Source organism: Oenanthe melanoleuca, chromosome 2 (assembly GCF_029582105.1).
Source record: "Oenanthe melanoleuca isolate GR-GAL-2019-014 chromosome 2, OMel1.0, whole genome shotgun sequence".
Taxonomy (NCBI): domain Eukaryota; kingdom Metazoa; phylum Chordata; class Aves; order Passeriformes; family Muscicapidae; genus Oenanthe; species Oenanthe melanoleuca.
Window position 1 is genome coordinate 53825832 of NC_079335.1, and position 16078 is coordinate 53841909.

The 16078-nt window shown below is 35.1% G+C and overlaps 1 protein-coding gene across 2 annotated transcripts in view; it reads right to left on the reverse strand.

Moving 5' to 3' along the window:
• Positions 1-16078, reverse strand: part of CDH19 (cadherin 19) — a 114943-nt gene that overhangs the window by 26235 nt on the left and 72630 nt on the right. For both annotated transcript variants that reach the window (XM_056485542.1, XM_056485541.1), the window contains exons 2-7: positions 14159-14372; positions 10505-10799; positions 4340-4459; positions 3527-3691; positions 2398-2582; positions 1200-1453 (exon numbers count right to left, since the gene is read on the reverse strand). In XM_056485542.1, the coding sequence (XP_056341517.1) occupies positions 1200-1453; positions 2398-2582; positions 3527-3691; positions 4340-4459; positions 10505-10799; positions 14159-14341 (1202 nt within the window). In that variant the 5' untranslated portion in view covers positions 14342-14372. The remainder of the gene's footprint in view (positions 1-1199; positions 1454-2397; positions 2583-3526; positions 3692-4339; positions 4460-10504; positions 10800-14158; positions 14373-16078) is intronic.

Below are 16078 nucleotides of genomic sequence, written 5' to 3' on the forward strand. Positions count from 1 at the left end.
AGAAAAACTATATTGGGTATTTGTTATTTTTTATTACTGACATAATGAGGATTTGTTGCACATCTTTTTAAATTTGTTTATTTGAAACCTAGAGTCCACAAAGCAAAACAAATTATTTTCTGTATTATAAGTAACTGCTGTCATTTATGATACAAATGTTTTTAAAATTAGATTCATTTTCATGGCACTTAGTCCAAAAAACATATCTTAATATTAGAACTGATATACTCTATTCTAAAAGAACTCATTGATGCAATACCTGTATCACTGTTTTGGGTCTATGTAGACATACTCAGTCTGAAGCCAGTTCCTCCAAAACATTTCTAACTAACTAAAATTGGCATTTAATTGTTCCACAGATGTTGCAGTCATCTAAACAAACCACCAAATGAGCCCTTTTAGAAGGGGGGACAAAAAAAAACAAGTAAATTTTTTCTTGTTTAATTTAACCTATTACTAGGCTAATGAATAACAGTAAGTGAATGGAAAATCATAACAAATCACTGTCTAAAACTCTGAAGTCGTAGCATAATATATATGCATTTCTGCTATTAGAAATCTACACATCATAAATTATTTTGTGTCTCAACCATTTGTCATTGTATCCTGATTTGTCCAAATTGTTTAGTACACAGTGATGTAAGGCAATTCAAGAAGCTATTTTAATTACAAATTCCATGTTAAAGATTAATTACCTGTTTTCTCCCTTAAGAGATAGCAAAATTATTTATCATTGATATTGTAAAAAACAGAATCTGCTGTTGCTGAGTTTAGTGGCTAGGTGTCAGCTGGCTTGTGGTAACTGATTGTTTTGGATCTTTTTGCATCACTTGTTTTACTTGGGCAATTGCTGTAGATTTGAGTTTTTCCCATCTTTTATTTTCTTTGATACTATCTATTATTATTTTATATATATATCAATAATAACAATAAACAACTGTGTTTATCTGAACCCATGAGTTGTCACAACTTTACTCTTTCAATTCTCTTTTGCATCTCAGTGGCTGTGGGAGCGAGCAAGTGTCTGTAGGGTTCTTACCTGCCAATGTGGGTTAAACCATGACATCTGCAATAACCTTGGCTATCACAGAAAAGGCACAATTAACTGTAATTATGAGCTATAGTAAGGAACAGAAATATGCTTTGGAAATACCAGCTATATTTGCATTTGAAGCCTGTTCACATTTTAAGAGAGGTACCTGACTGGACTGTCATCTTCATCTGGATCTCTAGCAGTTACCACTCCCACCAGTGAGCCACTCTCAGCTCCTTCAGCTATCTCCATCACATAGCTCTCCAAGGTGAAAACTGGAGGTTCATCAGCATCTTCCACACTGATTTTGACAATGGTTGTGTCTTCAAATGGACCTTCTTTCAAAAAACGCTCATCAATGTATCTGTTTACAGCTTTTACTTCAATATGGTGTCTCCTTTTGCTCTCATAATCCACTCTCTGTTAAAAAAGAAAGTGAGATTTGGGATATTTTATTCTCCATATTTAAATTAAATGTATTTTAATAAATGGTGTGAGATTAAGAACAAAGTAATGTGATACTCCTTTTAAGAATGTTTGAAAAAATGTGTACTTCTAAAAGTTAATTCTAATGCTTTCTTTTTATTAATTATTTTCAAATTAAAATAAATTAAAATTAAAATAAATAAGAAACCTACAAAATAAGTAGCTTCCCAAACTAAAAAAAAAATAAATAAAAAAATACAAACACAAAACCAAAAAACACGAAACAAGTAAAAAAATATAAAAAAAAGCAAAAAACCTCTCACACTTATAGCTTTAAGTTCTTCAGAGTCCTACATTTCACTAGGCTATTGAACTCTATCTTAATTTCAGATGATCCCCGATATGACTTAGAAATTTTCCTGAGTGATTCCAAAAGAAATTAAACAGTATCAAAGAATATTAATATTCTCAATTCATAAACTGGTCTTTTTTGATTCTACTTAGTATCTTTTCAAAGCTATGTCACAACAAAAACTCCACTATCTAATACCGTAATAAGTTCTGGTTTCAGTTTACAGGGATATTGCAAGTGAAGTAAGATTGCTTGCAATTTATTGATAAAGATTTTACAGATGATGCACAGAAAAAATAAAACATTTTCTCTCAATGGGATATACTGTGCTGCACAGTTAGGGATAACATGAAGATACTCTGACTGTCACTATTATATTGAGCAGTAATAGGAATGAGTCAAAAATGTAAACAGAAAGAAAAACATTTTTCTTTTTATCCCTTGCAATATTCCAGTCAAATCACAAAGCCTAATGAAAAAAAAAAAAAGATAATCTAAAGCAATTGGCCTTTTTTATACAGCCAGCTTGCTTGAGGATTTTCTTTCAAATGTTTAGAGATTTTTTTTAAAGTTTCTGAGATCTCACCTTTTTTAGTAAGATAATTCCTTCTTGAGTCTCATTGTTAGTAATGATGTTAAAAGCATCTGAGCTGTCTTCTTCAATGAAATAGTCCATGGCTGCATTGACCCCAGTGTCACTGTCTTCTGCAAATACTTTGCCTACAATGGTGCCCACAGGATCCTCTTCAGAGACACTCATATAGTAGAGCCCTAAGGAAACAAACACTGGCAAATATGAGGGATCTGCCATGGTTAGTAGGTGCTGTAGCTTGAGGCTCTCAGAGAGCTTGGAAAAGTTTCTACCAGGGCAATGGAGAAAATCTGGTATTGTATAGATCTTGGGTGTAGGGCAGGACAATCTTTCCCCTTGGGAGACCTTTCCTCTCAGACCTACTTCAGCAGTGTATAGAGAAAAAGACTAAAAAAAAGTTAATGGATTTAAACTGAAGGAGGGAAAGTTTAGATTATATATAAGAAAAATATTTTTTACTGGGAGGATAATGAAACACTGAGACAGGTTGCCCAGAGACATGGTGAATGCTCCATCCCTGAAAAATTTCTAGGTCAGTTTGAATGCAGCTCTGAGCATCCCTGCCCATTGACAGAGGGTTGGACTAGGTGACATTTAAAGGTCCATTCCAACACAAACTATTCTATGATTCTAAGACTGAACAGGGTGAAAAAACAGTGGAGGGCAGCACTTCCCAAAGCACAGTTTTTTCCTTTGAGCAGCTCCCACATCTGCTAGAAACTACCTGGACAGAGAGATTCACATCATTTGCCAAAAACATTATAGTATATGTTAGAAAAAAAATGAACAGAGGAAAAGAAGAAAGAAGGTGAGGGAAAAGGATGCTAAATATCCTGTTTTCCAGATTTTAGGCTGAAGTAGTGCAAATTATAGGGAAAGCAGTTAAATTATCTGTCTCCCAGCAGGGTTAAGATTTTTCCAATGATAGGTTTTCTTTTCCTCTTGGTTTTTTAAGCTTTTGTGAGGACATTCCCCCCCTCCCCTCCCAGCCCCATTTTACTTTTTTACAGCTGTATGCTAAAGTCAAAGCACAGCCCTGTTGTAAAAAGCCCTAAACCTAACAGAGCTGCAGTGGATCTAAATTTCCTCAAGACTTTCATTACTGTAATCAGCCTCTACTCACGGTGCTGAAATTTAGGTGGATTGTCATTGATGTCAGAGAGGTTGATGGTAACAGTGGCTGTTGCAGAAAGTGCTCCTGGTTGCCCAACCATATCTTTGGCTTGGATGATGACCAGATACTGATCTTTTGTTTCTCTATCCATTTGGGAAGCCATTCTAATGACCCCTAAAAATAAAAAGTGTAATATAATAGCCTATGAGTCTCTTTTTTTTTTTTTTTTTCCACAGCATCTGACATGTGTAGTATAATATGCATATAAAATGTATCTCTGGACCCAGTTATCAATTTTCCTTCTAGACTGTGCATAGCACAACTGTCCCAATACTGGGCATTAGTCCTCATGGCAGCAAATATGCTGTTTATCAAATCCATTCTGTATATTTAGAGTTCTGGGGAGCAGAATACATACTCCATATATTCTCTTTACCATATATAACCATCTCTCTTACTCAGAAATGTTTTTGGACAGATGTGATTTATCTATGGTTCCTCCAACATACAGATAAAAATATCACATGATGGGCTGTAGAACTGTTAAGTGAGAAGTGTTCCTAGATTAATTTATTAAGTGGGGGATACTCAGAGTCTAACTCTTTAACAAAATAATTTTCTAAATTAAGTTTGGATTTGCTAGAGAGAAAGAATTTAATCTTCCCATGGGATAGAAAAGTTGATTTCCTTGAGATCTAGGAACTATGCAGAGTGTTGGGTCATATCAGTTGATCTTTGTGTGGAAATCAAAAACGACAATTTTGCTTGCATCCATTTTATGAGTTCATGGATGTTTTCAAGTTACAAATTCACTTGCAGTACCTGTCTTTGGCTCCACAGAGAAATAAGGCTGTCCCTGGATGAGACTGTAAAGCAGACGAGCACCATTCCCATAAGAAGGATCATCAGCATCTGTAGCTGTTACCTGTGTAACCGAAGTACCTCAAGGAAAAATAAAATAGATTATGTTTGTTTTCCTCTTGTATAAATTGCCTCATAATTACGAAACATAAACTCTTTAAAAACCTTTTAACATACCAGTTACACTAATAAACAACCCTAAAAATTTACAGCAGCAAATGGCACCTACTAAAATTTATCATTAAAAGGGCAAAGTATTTCCTAGCAGCTGTTGTTGTTGCATTCAAAATTTCAATAAAAATAAATATAAATAGTATATGGGTTTTTAGTACTACATTTATATTGCTTAAAATTTATATATATATATATATATATAATGCTTCTTTTCTAATATGTCAGTGGACTAAAGCAAATTGTTTCTCCTCCTCTTGTATATTCTTTATGGAATACTTTATGGAATTTTCCCATAGGAATAAGAAAACACAGTCACTTTATCACCAGTAGGCCCACTGGTGATAAAGAAATTAATTGTTAACAAGTAAAGCAGCCAAGAAGTATAACAAGACTCAGATAAAATTTTTTATTCTTGAGTCTTTAATGAGCTTGTCCCAGTGCAAAACTTGTGGCAGAAATCCCAGTGCAAAACCACAGTGGAATCAAACTACAGAGCTTGATTTCTTCTTTGATGGGGAGCTCTTCATATCCTAGATAGAATATTGACAATAAACTCATGGTACCCTCTCTAATTACCATCCTTTTAAAAAAATATCCCCAGTAACACCATTTTTCAAGGTAATCATTATTTTTGTCTTTTTTCCTCACCTAGATTCTGCATTAGAATACAAATATCACTTCTTGTGAGGAACAGCAGGAAATCAAGCTACTTTCTAAAAATTTCTGGCATACTTTCACACGGTTGCACCTGTTTATCAATACAGCAGTATAGTTAGGCTGGAGGAGAAAAGAAGAAGAAGAAAAGGTGGAATGTAAAGAGTTAGAACAGAAACACCTTTTTTTTAATGAAAAAAGCAAATGTGATATTTGTCCCAAATAAAACAGATACATTCATTGCTGGGTTTCCTAGAAGCTAAATAGTTTTATTTTTAAATAGAAATAAAAAAAAAAGAAAAAGTTTTCTCATATAAGAATAGGCTAAATTAAATAATTTATTTCTTTATATTTTTTTTTTCATTTTCTCTCAATTTATTAGCATCATTTAAAGTGATTCCATAATGCACGTTATCTTCTCTCATGCAGAGGGTAAACTAAACTGTTATTAATTCCCACTAAATTTCGGACCTATATGTCCTTCAAAACTACTTACAATATCAAATATCTGACACAAATGTTTAGATGCATAAATACAGATGTTTTAGATGTGTGTATAGATGTATAAATATATATATATATATAGATCCTATTGTTCTGGAGAAATTGTAAAGATAAAATTGCAGACTCATATTTAGTCAGGGCACATATATGCCTCAGAAATGACAGAACACTTTATAAGACTGAAGAGTAAATGGAATCTTCAGCTACACAACTGTTAACTTCATATCAGCTGGGATCTATGAAAATTGCTCTCACAATCACAGGAAATTCATCCTCTAAGGAAATTTAGCATGGTTAGAACATGGTTGCTTTGAAAAAAAATTGCTTGTAAGGAAGGGATCAAGAACTACTGATGATCCAACAGGTTTAGTCTGTCGTGAATGCCATTTTCTACTAAACAAACTAAAAAGTGTCCACAACTATGTTTAGGAATGGACTTATTTATAGCAACATATTTAGTGAAACAGGAATAGCATCCAACATATATAGGACTTCAAAATTATCATCAAAGATTGTGCATCTCACATTTAAAGGTAGATCTATTTACTGCACAGTTTCTAATAATTGTAAAGAAATATTGAATCTAAACCAGGATTTCCTTCTTCTCTGGGACCCAAACACACTTTTCTTCTTGTCTGTTAACTCTTCTAGAATATTTCAGAACACAGAAGTAAGGACTATTTAGTTGTAGTCAGTGAGATGCAGCTGGTGGATATAAATAATGGAAATATGAATAGTCAAACAGAATCTAGTAAAGAGAGAGCTGACTTGGAAGGAAAAAATAACAGATATCTTGCACTCTAAGGAAGATGAAAATTTATTTCTAAATTGAGGTAACAAGAGACCATTTTAAGAGCTGGCTATAATTTCTCACACGTTTTTTGAAACAAAGATTGTGTGATAACTACATGAACCTCTATGTTAAGTATGGACTATGTAGCAAGAAGAATAAGAAAAATTTTACCCTGGCTTTAGAGTACTTTCTCAGCTTTTAATTTTTCACTTTCATGAAACATGTGTTTCTTCAAACATTTAACCATCAGAAAAAAAAAAATCCACTAAAATAAACAAAACAAAAATTTAAACAAAACCCCAAGAAAAAAAGAAAACAGACCCCATTAAAAAACCCTAAAATCCAACTCAAACCATTTGCAGAACAGAATCATATTTATCTAGCGTTTGTATGTGGGTAACAAGCATCGAAATCTTAATATTTTGTATTCAAAAACTCCCAAAAGCCATTAGTTGTAACTACATAATTGTGAGAAGAATAATTGAAGAGATAAAAATAATGTGTTTCAAAACAATAAATTAACATAAAACTGCACACACCCCTGAAAATCAAGAAACCCCTAAGTCCTAGTCCTGGCATTGCAAACATCATATAATGTAACTGACAATTGAACTTTTTTATTAGCTTTACCTAAAGCAAACTGCTAGTTTGCATCTTTTCAGCCTGGGTTTTATCCTTCTTGGTTAAAATATGGTAGAGTGCCATTTATGTGCTGCAGCCCATTAGGTATACTATGGGGCCCTCATATGGCAAATAGCTGCTCATTTTTCTAACTAGAGCTTGAGATCTATAAAGACATTAAGTACTGATAGATTATTGCATCTGACTCTAAACCACTCCATCAGATATACTGCATTTGTACAACTTTAACAGCTATAAGGAAGACAGTGTAAAATTGCACCAAATGCCTGAGGGTAAAGCAGAGTCCTGTGTTCTCAGAAGAGTCCATTTGCTGACACACTTTTCATTTGCTGTGACACTTGCATATAAAACCCTAATAAAATTTAGTACTGAATATAAAAGAGAGCTAATAAAGAATTAAAATGTATTCCAATTTGTTGGCACATTTGTATTTATATTGATACTTGTAACTAACTTCAGGCACAGTGGTTTGTGTCTATTTCCTTTATTTACTGTGGTTATCTGAGGCAAGTGACCAGCTCTGAATTACTCTCTACTCACTTTTCTAGTTTGAGACAGAATGTATACTAGCAGTTACCTGCTTCCCCAAGTCATGACCACACTTCCTAAGAGAATTTTCTGTGAGGAAATTATTAGGAGACTGAGCATCAGTGAGATGAACTGAAGCTAGAAAATACTGAAACATGGCAAAGAGCAAACTTCTCTATTGAACTGCATCATTTAAATTAACTCTATTCTTCCCCCCACATTATGTAAGAGTATGTTTTAGTTTACTGGGAGAAAAACACTAATATAATCAACCACTGTGCTGCCAATACTGCAAGTTTTAGTGGGTTACTCTTCCAATCTGCTATAAGTCCATAAATTTCCTTGTAAAATTGGTTTAGAATGCACACTGAAATAGGTTTCACCTCAGTAGTGCATTCCCTACTTTTTGAGAAGCAGGGTAAGTGAGCCCCAAGAAGTACTTATGGTGTGTGGCTCAGTTGTTTCATCTTTTGGAGCTGACCACTATCAAGGTATACACTCCACTTGCATTGTGTATTCCAGACATAGATAACAGTATTTCACTAGTGTCTCCATGGAAGAAGTAGATGAAAGAATGATCTTTGGAATAGCTATGGTATTAGTGCTTGAGAGGTCAAGTGTAGAACCAGTAATGCAGGAAATATTTCATGATCCTGGATGACTTGGATTCATGTATCATACACTAGATGATTGCAAATCAGTGAGTTTGCTATCTCAGGAGTTTGTGCTTGAGGGAGAAGGCAAATAGGGGTCTTACTTCATTTTTCACCCATTCTGACAAATGGGATACGGTTTTACTTCTGATTTTTTAATTTACTTTTTTAAAAATTTCATATATTTCTATAGTTCAACAGAATATTTTTTTTATTTATAATATTGCAGGAATATCACAAAGTAAATTACATTTTCTGCAGCTCAATTAATCTTATGCTGAAGTGATACCACATTTTAGGAATCTAAATATAATAGATGACACAGGAGAGTGGACAAAGACAGCTGAGACTCAGTTTTAGTGTATCTGTAGCCAGCTCAAGGCAGTGTAGAGTGAAACTTCTCAGTTGTCAGCTTCTTGTTGAAGGTTTCAGGTGAGAAAAAGAGATATATGAGAAAATATTACTACTATTGTTTTTTGGTCTTAAGTACCACCCTACATGATTATTTTTCTTTTTTTTTCCTTTTTTTTTCTGTATTGCCATGATAAGGAAAGATAAAATGGAAGAAATCCAGTTTCTCATGCACGTAGACAAGTCTGTATGAGTATAAATAAAGATATACTAAATAATCAGTCAATTAAAAAACATTTTTAAAAGACACTAAGGGGCCTATAAACAATCTTTTACCACAGAGAAGAGAAAAAAAAAAAAGGAACACAAAAGAATTATCAAGGTCCTAAATATTTGAAATGCCAGATAATTCTAGACATTGAACTATACTCATTTTTACTACGAGCACATAAAAAATAAAAATGCAAAGGACTTTGATGAGATACCTATCTTGTCTCCAAACTTGAGTGAAGATGCAAAAGCTGGAAGAACCCTCTGAACAATCAACTGTTTATGTTAGAAAAAAATTATTTGACCAAGAGGTCAGGATCAGAATTGTCTGCCTGCACAGATGTGGCAGTGAAGAAAAAATAGAAGGGATTTCCCTGGTGGAAGGTGGTGTAAGCAGGTAGCAAGTATCACTAGCAAGTAAATTCATCAAATGAATGTCTTTTGTCTACTGCTGGTAGGGATGAGCAGTGAGCTGCTGCATCCTGACAAAAATTAGGATACTAAGCCCCCTTTCAATTAAATACCAGGCATGAATCTTTCAACTGCAATCCTGGCTCTTAAGAAGATAAAGTTTATGGCTTGATGTCAAATATTCACTGACACTGCTCTAAAAGTTGAGCAGATAATGCTTAATAGCATCACTGATGTTATTACATGTATGACCTCATTGATTCATACCATTTAAAACAGCACAATATTTAAATTTCTTTCCTGTATCAGTTGCAACAGAAATAGGCAAAGGAAGTAGGCACATAAATTTAAAAGATTACTGGGATCTTTTCTATAAGATCTGAAAAATCTAATTTCTCTTTGGTTCTGAAGATAGTTATTTGCAGGTATTATCTATAACATGCTTGTTTATGTCAGCTGTATTCACATTTTGGATTTTTTGAAGTCTTTAGGCATATGTGTACACATAGTATGGTATATAATTTGTTTTATTAAGTTTCCAGATACATGACCGACCCTAGCACAAGTCTATCTGATCATGTGAAAGTGGGGAAAAAAGGGGTACAGGGATTAAGTTGTTCCTCTTGACAGGAAAATACATATACTTGGGAAATCAGAATGCAGTCCTTGGTTGCACAGTACCAAATCCAAACAAGGAGAAGCTGACTGATAGGAAAGAGGCTTGGCAGTGTAAATAGGCAGGTGACATGCAGAGAGTGAGGGTGGCCATCACATCTTCACAACTGGCTGCAGTACTCTACCTAGTTCAACTGGGAACATTATATTTTTAAACAAGTGCAAATTTCAAGTCTGAATCACTAATGGGAAAGACTAATGTCTATAGTCAATCCAAGCATGCATCCAGAATCTGTAAAGAAACTTGGATAAATGTAGGTACATAAATATTTAAAGACAAGAATGTTAATTGGAGGTATTTGCAGCCCTCAAGTTAAGAATATACCTTATCAAATTTCCAAACCTGTAAAACAGTTTGCTTCCTTCTTACTGAGATGCAGTCTGTGAAATATCCTATTAAGATTTTATCTCAACAGACCTCTCTAGAAAAAAACCCAGGAAATGTAGTGTTTGATTCACAGCATATCATACCTTCAGGTGACATCTCTGGAACAGTGGCCACATAAGGTCCATCCAAGAACTGTGGTTCATTGTCATTGACATCCCGAACCCTGATGATAAATTCTGATTGAGGTTCAACAGGGAGCTGAGTGCTCCTGTTAAGTACTTCTGCTTTCAGATTGTAGAAAGGTTTCTTCTCACGATCCAGCCTTTGAGTTGCGTAAATTGTGCCATTGTATTCATTGATGTAAAAAATGCTTCCAGCTCCCTCCCCAGTCAAAATGTATTGCAAGTTGCCATCCTGCTTGTCTAAATCTGATTTCAGCTGAAAGTAAAAAAGAGAAAAATAAGTCACAGCTTGGGAAGAAAAAAGTTTTGAAATACTAATTTTTTTCTTTGTTTTGATTCTACGGTGAACCCTGTCACTGATGACCTTCTTGGACACTAGTATTTGAAAGAGAGAACTGCCAACCATTTTCAACCAGCTATTTTAAATTGAAAATATTTAAAATTATTTAAAGTCTTGATATAACAGACATATAAATGCATTATATGCCTGACAAGAGATGCTTCAGGTACTTTGAAGTTAAGAGAATGCATATAAGTACCTACTTTATTTCATTGTTTTATCAGCTCCCCTATAATTATGCTGGAAACAATGCAAGGGTTATTAAACATTACCTAAGTTTTAGCATTACAGATGACAGATTTACTTTTTAAGGTTTTTGGTTTTTTTTTCTTGTTTTGTTTTGTTTTTGTTTTTGTTTTTGTTTGGGGTTTTTTTTTTTTTTGTTTGTTTTCTTGTTTTTTTGTTTTTTTTTTATTTTACTCAACAATGCTAAGTGTAAATGTGTGTAACAGTGATTTCCTGTTTCTGTTGAAATGTTGGAGGTAAAAAGGTATTCTGTGGTCAAAGTCTTGTTTATTCCAAAATAAATTGATAGACATTTCCCATTGATTTACATCCTCTGTTTTATTGCTAAAATCAACTTTATGGTGATGATTCCTCTGATGAAGCTGAGCCTTGGAGACAATTTTGGTCCAGCTGCATTTGTTCATGACAACAAAATAGTTCTGTTAATGGTAGTGGTATATAATACAGCAATATTTTAAGAGCAATAACTTGATTTCCTAACGTGGCAGGCATCCACAGTTGAATTTTAAGGAAACAAAAATTTCCATTATATCATTAATTCTTTATTTTTTCTCCACTTATTTTGCTTTTAGAACAAAAAATGTCAAACTCTCTAAGAGCCTGGATTCTAATTAAAAATCCAAAGTTAAAAAAAATATATTATTCAACTTGCTTCTCTTATGAAGCACCATATTTTAAATGCAAATAATATGCCTAACTATTGACTTTAATTATTTCACTGTTTTGCTTATGGTTATTCACCCTAAAGGTCACTGCAAGTTGTGAGGGCATAGAATGGGAAAGTAACATTTCCCCATTGGATCTACCCAAATATTTTGTAATAATTTCTGAAGTTGCAAAAATAGTTTTAACTTTTCTTTGGAAGAATGCCTATGCCTTTTAAGATTTTCATAATGCATAATTGTCTGCATGTATCAGATGGATAATTTATTCAGAATGTGACAGGGACACTTTCCTGAGATATGAGGAACAGTTTTGAATTCCTGCTCTGAGTTCTGTAAAGGTATTTAAGGCCTAAAATATTCAGAGTTAATTATCCTTGCCAGTACAAAAGACGGAATTTTCAAGTCTAAGGGAGTTTAGAATAATTTAAAATATGAGCAACTTAAATATTTTCAACATAAGTATTTGTGTGCTAAACATAGGCCCTGTTACCCCCTTTATAAGTCGTCTGGTCAAACTATTTTATCACATCCAAATTTAGCATCTCACTAAGGGGCAGCACAGATTCTTTGCTATCCATAAATCTTGGTTTTCTTATCACAAAACTCAGGACATGGGAGAAGTGATCTATATCTAGATCTTTAAACTAACATGGGGCTCAGATGTGACCCAGAGTGTATCAAACCCTTAGGGTCTGGGACCACTGCTTCAGCTGGCTGCTGAGACATAACCTGTGTTTAGCAATTTCACTCAAAATCATTTACCCACAAAAGATTTCATGACCTTGAGCATGTCAAATGAGAGGTCCCTTACAGATGACACTTGCTGAGAAAGAATAGCAAAGGTTCTCAGTTTACTTGTTTTTTTAGTCTGGGAACAAAATAAATGGTCTTACCATTGTAAATGACAACTGAGAACAAGTATTTTTGTACTCATTCTTGTGTATCTGCCACTGCAGTGCTGATGGACACATTTATTTTTTCTTAATCTTGATGATAGAAAAGGAGTTATGAGCCTATGTTAAATGAATTTGAAAATTTAGTTCTGACTGTAAAAAGATTTTGATATGGAATAGTGATTTAAAAGCATAGACTGTCTACCTTCATATTTTCATTGATGCAGTTTTCTTCTGGGCCTTAATTACTAAAAATTCATGTGTTGGTCATAGACTACCACTTCATGTGCTGAAAGCAGTGCATATTTTAGTCAATAAAAAGACACAACTAAATATGCCTTATTAGACAAAAGTTTCACTGCAATGTATTAACAATAACCTTCAATAAATTCCCCAGTTAACCTGTGAGAAATAAAAAAGGTGAGATCAGGAAAATACATTACATTTATGAAGTTTCTTTGCAGGAAACTGTTTTCAAAGTACTGGAAAAGTAAAAATAATTTTTTTTAAAAATAGACAGTGTGTCTTTATATGTACTTTCAGAAGTGAGACATCACACTTCCATAGTAACTACTTTGAAAGGACTGTGAAAAAGTAATTAATGAATTTTGAGCACTTCACCCTTTGGGCCCAATTAAATTTTAGTGCTAGTTAATTAGCAGTTAAACTTATTTTGGTTCATTCATCTAAAAAGGGCCTTCAAGAAAAGAAAGCCAGATCTCAAGATTAAAATTACTTCTAGCATACAAATAAATAATAATAATAATAAATACAATAATAATAATGATAAGCAAAGAGAGAAGGGGGCAGATAAGCCTTCATTAAGACAATTATCTTAAAACACATTTTTAAAGGAGGGTGAGAAATAATTGCTCGTTGTGCTAAACCTACGTTAATCTAATGAACCATGCAGATTCCTGTAGTTTCTCAGTGGTAAAAGGATTTAGTATTAATCAGCTTCATTAAAAATTAATGAGGGGTAAATCAGCTGCTACTTAGTGTAATAGAAAATCATGCTAAATACTGTTTGTAAACTACACTACACTCAGTATGGCTGCTTTGATGCAGTGCCAGAAATAGCACAAGCAAATTGCCAGATGTTGATAAATGACTCCTTAACTTCCATTCAGAAGGAAGAAAAGAACTTTTCAGCTTTATACCTTCGTCTGCTGTGTATGGAACTAGTTTTAGTAACAGCATGCACGTGAAGTTTCCTTGACAGCAGTCCTCAGGGAAGGAAGGTGCTTGGTAGTGCCACAGTCTACAGCTCTCAAACCTCTCTGACCTTGGGTAAGGTCTTAGGAAAGGAGAGATGTAGAACTGCCTTATTACAGCTTCCTGATCTCCTTTTCTGTGTTTGCTGCTGTTTCCACGTCACTGGAGATATTTGGTCTTCCAAGTTGGGGTAGAAGGTGCAAACCAGCATGTTAAATCTAACCCTGTACTGTCCTTGAATCGTTACTTATCATACCTGTCCAACATACACGGGATTCGGTGAAATCTGTTCCTCAGTTACAAAAAAAGGCTCCCACAGCCAGCCACGTCTCACTCTTCGAGCTGCTGTGAAGGATTGGACTGTGTTCTGGGCACTGGGAGAGCAAGGCCAAAGTTGAACCAGCATCACCATGAGACGGAGCAATACAGAGGAATTCATGCTGAACCGTTCTTTCAATCAATCTCAATCCCTGAAAGAGGAGAAAAAAAGAAAGAAAAGTTTAAAAATGCGTCTCTTTTGTCTTTCTGCTTTTATATATTGATTCTATGCTAATGCAAGGACTGATTTGCAGTGCTAAATTCTCCTCTTCTCCCCAAAAGTAGAGCTGAATCAATGTGTATTTCTTACTAAAACAGACATCCATTCAGAGTCTCTAACATGGAAGTCAACTGCTTAATTTTTCTTTATGAATATCCTACATAGGGACATCTATGCAAAAAAAAAAAAAAAAAAAAGGAAAATAATCCTTCAATTAATTCATCTTTCAAATTAGTCTGGATAATTGTATTGTGTAGCCCAGGAATAATTTGATTGGAATAATTGTATGTTTTTGCTTGGACAGGGTTCATCTTGAGCTGCAGTCACAAAACTGCCTGAAGGGTGAACATCTAGCCTTGGTAGCCCTGATGACTGACAGCTGAAACAAGAGTGATGCTGATTTTTTTTTTAACCTCTTCTTACCCACTTTCCCTGCTCAGCAAAATACCTGCAAAAATGTCAAAGGTATCATGAAGAAGCAGCAAAAATTTACAACTTTCTCCTTCCCAGCTAAACAGAAACAAGGCAGAGGTGCTTAATGAATTCTTTCTTTGCCTGTGCCTTTGGCACAGCTGAGGCACCAAGGGGATCCCAGAGCCCTGAGTTGGAGGACCATGACTGCAACAATGGTCAAATCTCAGTTGATTCTGAAAATATGCATGATCTGCTGCTCCAGCTAGATCCCTACAAATCTAGAGGGTGGGATTCATCTGAGAATCCCCAAAGAGCTGCTGATGTCATTGCAATACCTCTCTCCATGATTTTTGTGTGGTCTTGGGAATCCAGAGAGGTCCCAGCTGACTGGGAAGCTGGTGAATGTTGTCCCACTTTTCAAGAAGGGCACGAATGAGAACCCCAGGGACTACAGGATTGCCTGCTCAAATTATGGAGAACCTTATTCTGAAAGGTACTTAAAACCACCTGGAGGACAACACAGTAATTGATTACAACCAGCATGGCTTTATGAGAGGACAGTGCTGCTTATCAAATCTGATTTCCTTTCATGACATGGTATCTCACCTAGCTGATCAGTGGAAGCCTGCTGATGTCATCCTTTTTGGATTTCAGCAAAGCTTTCAATGCTTTCTCTCACAGGATCCTTCTAGACAAAATTTTCAGCTCACGGCTGGATAAACAGATCATGTGTTTGGTGAGCAACTTTCTCATAGGTTGGGCACAAAGTTACACTGAAAGGGGTGACAGGAAACTGGGAATCTGTCACTAGTGGTGTTCCAGAGGTCTCCGTGCTCAAGCCCTGTATTTTTCAACATCTTTATGACTTTCATGCAGGACCGGAAGGAAAATTAAGCAAGTGTGCAGATGATGCAAAACTAGGAGAAGCCTTTGAAGGCAGGGAGACCTTACAGAGAAAACTCAAAAAATCAGGGGTCTGGGAAATCATCATCTGTATGATGTTCAACAAGGGCAAGTGATGGATTCTGCACCTGGGATGGGGCAACCCTGGATGTACAGACAGACTGGGAAATGAGGGGCTGTAGAGCAGTACTGCAGAAAAGGGACCTGGGGGTCCTGGTCCATGGCAAGTTGAACAGAGTCAGCAGTGCCCTGGCAGCCAGGAGGGCCAACCCTGTCCTGGGGGGCATCAGGCACAGCATCACAGCCAGGCAAGGGAGGGGA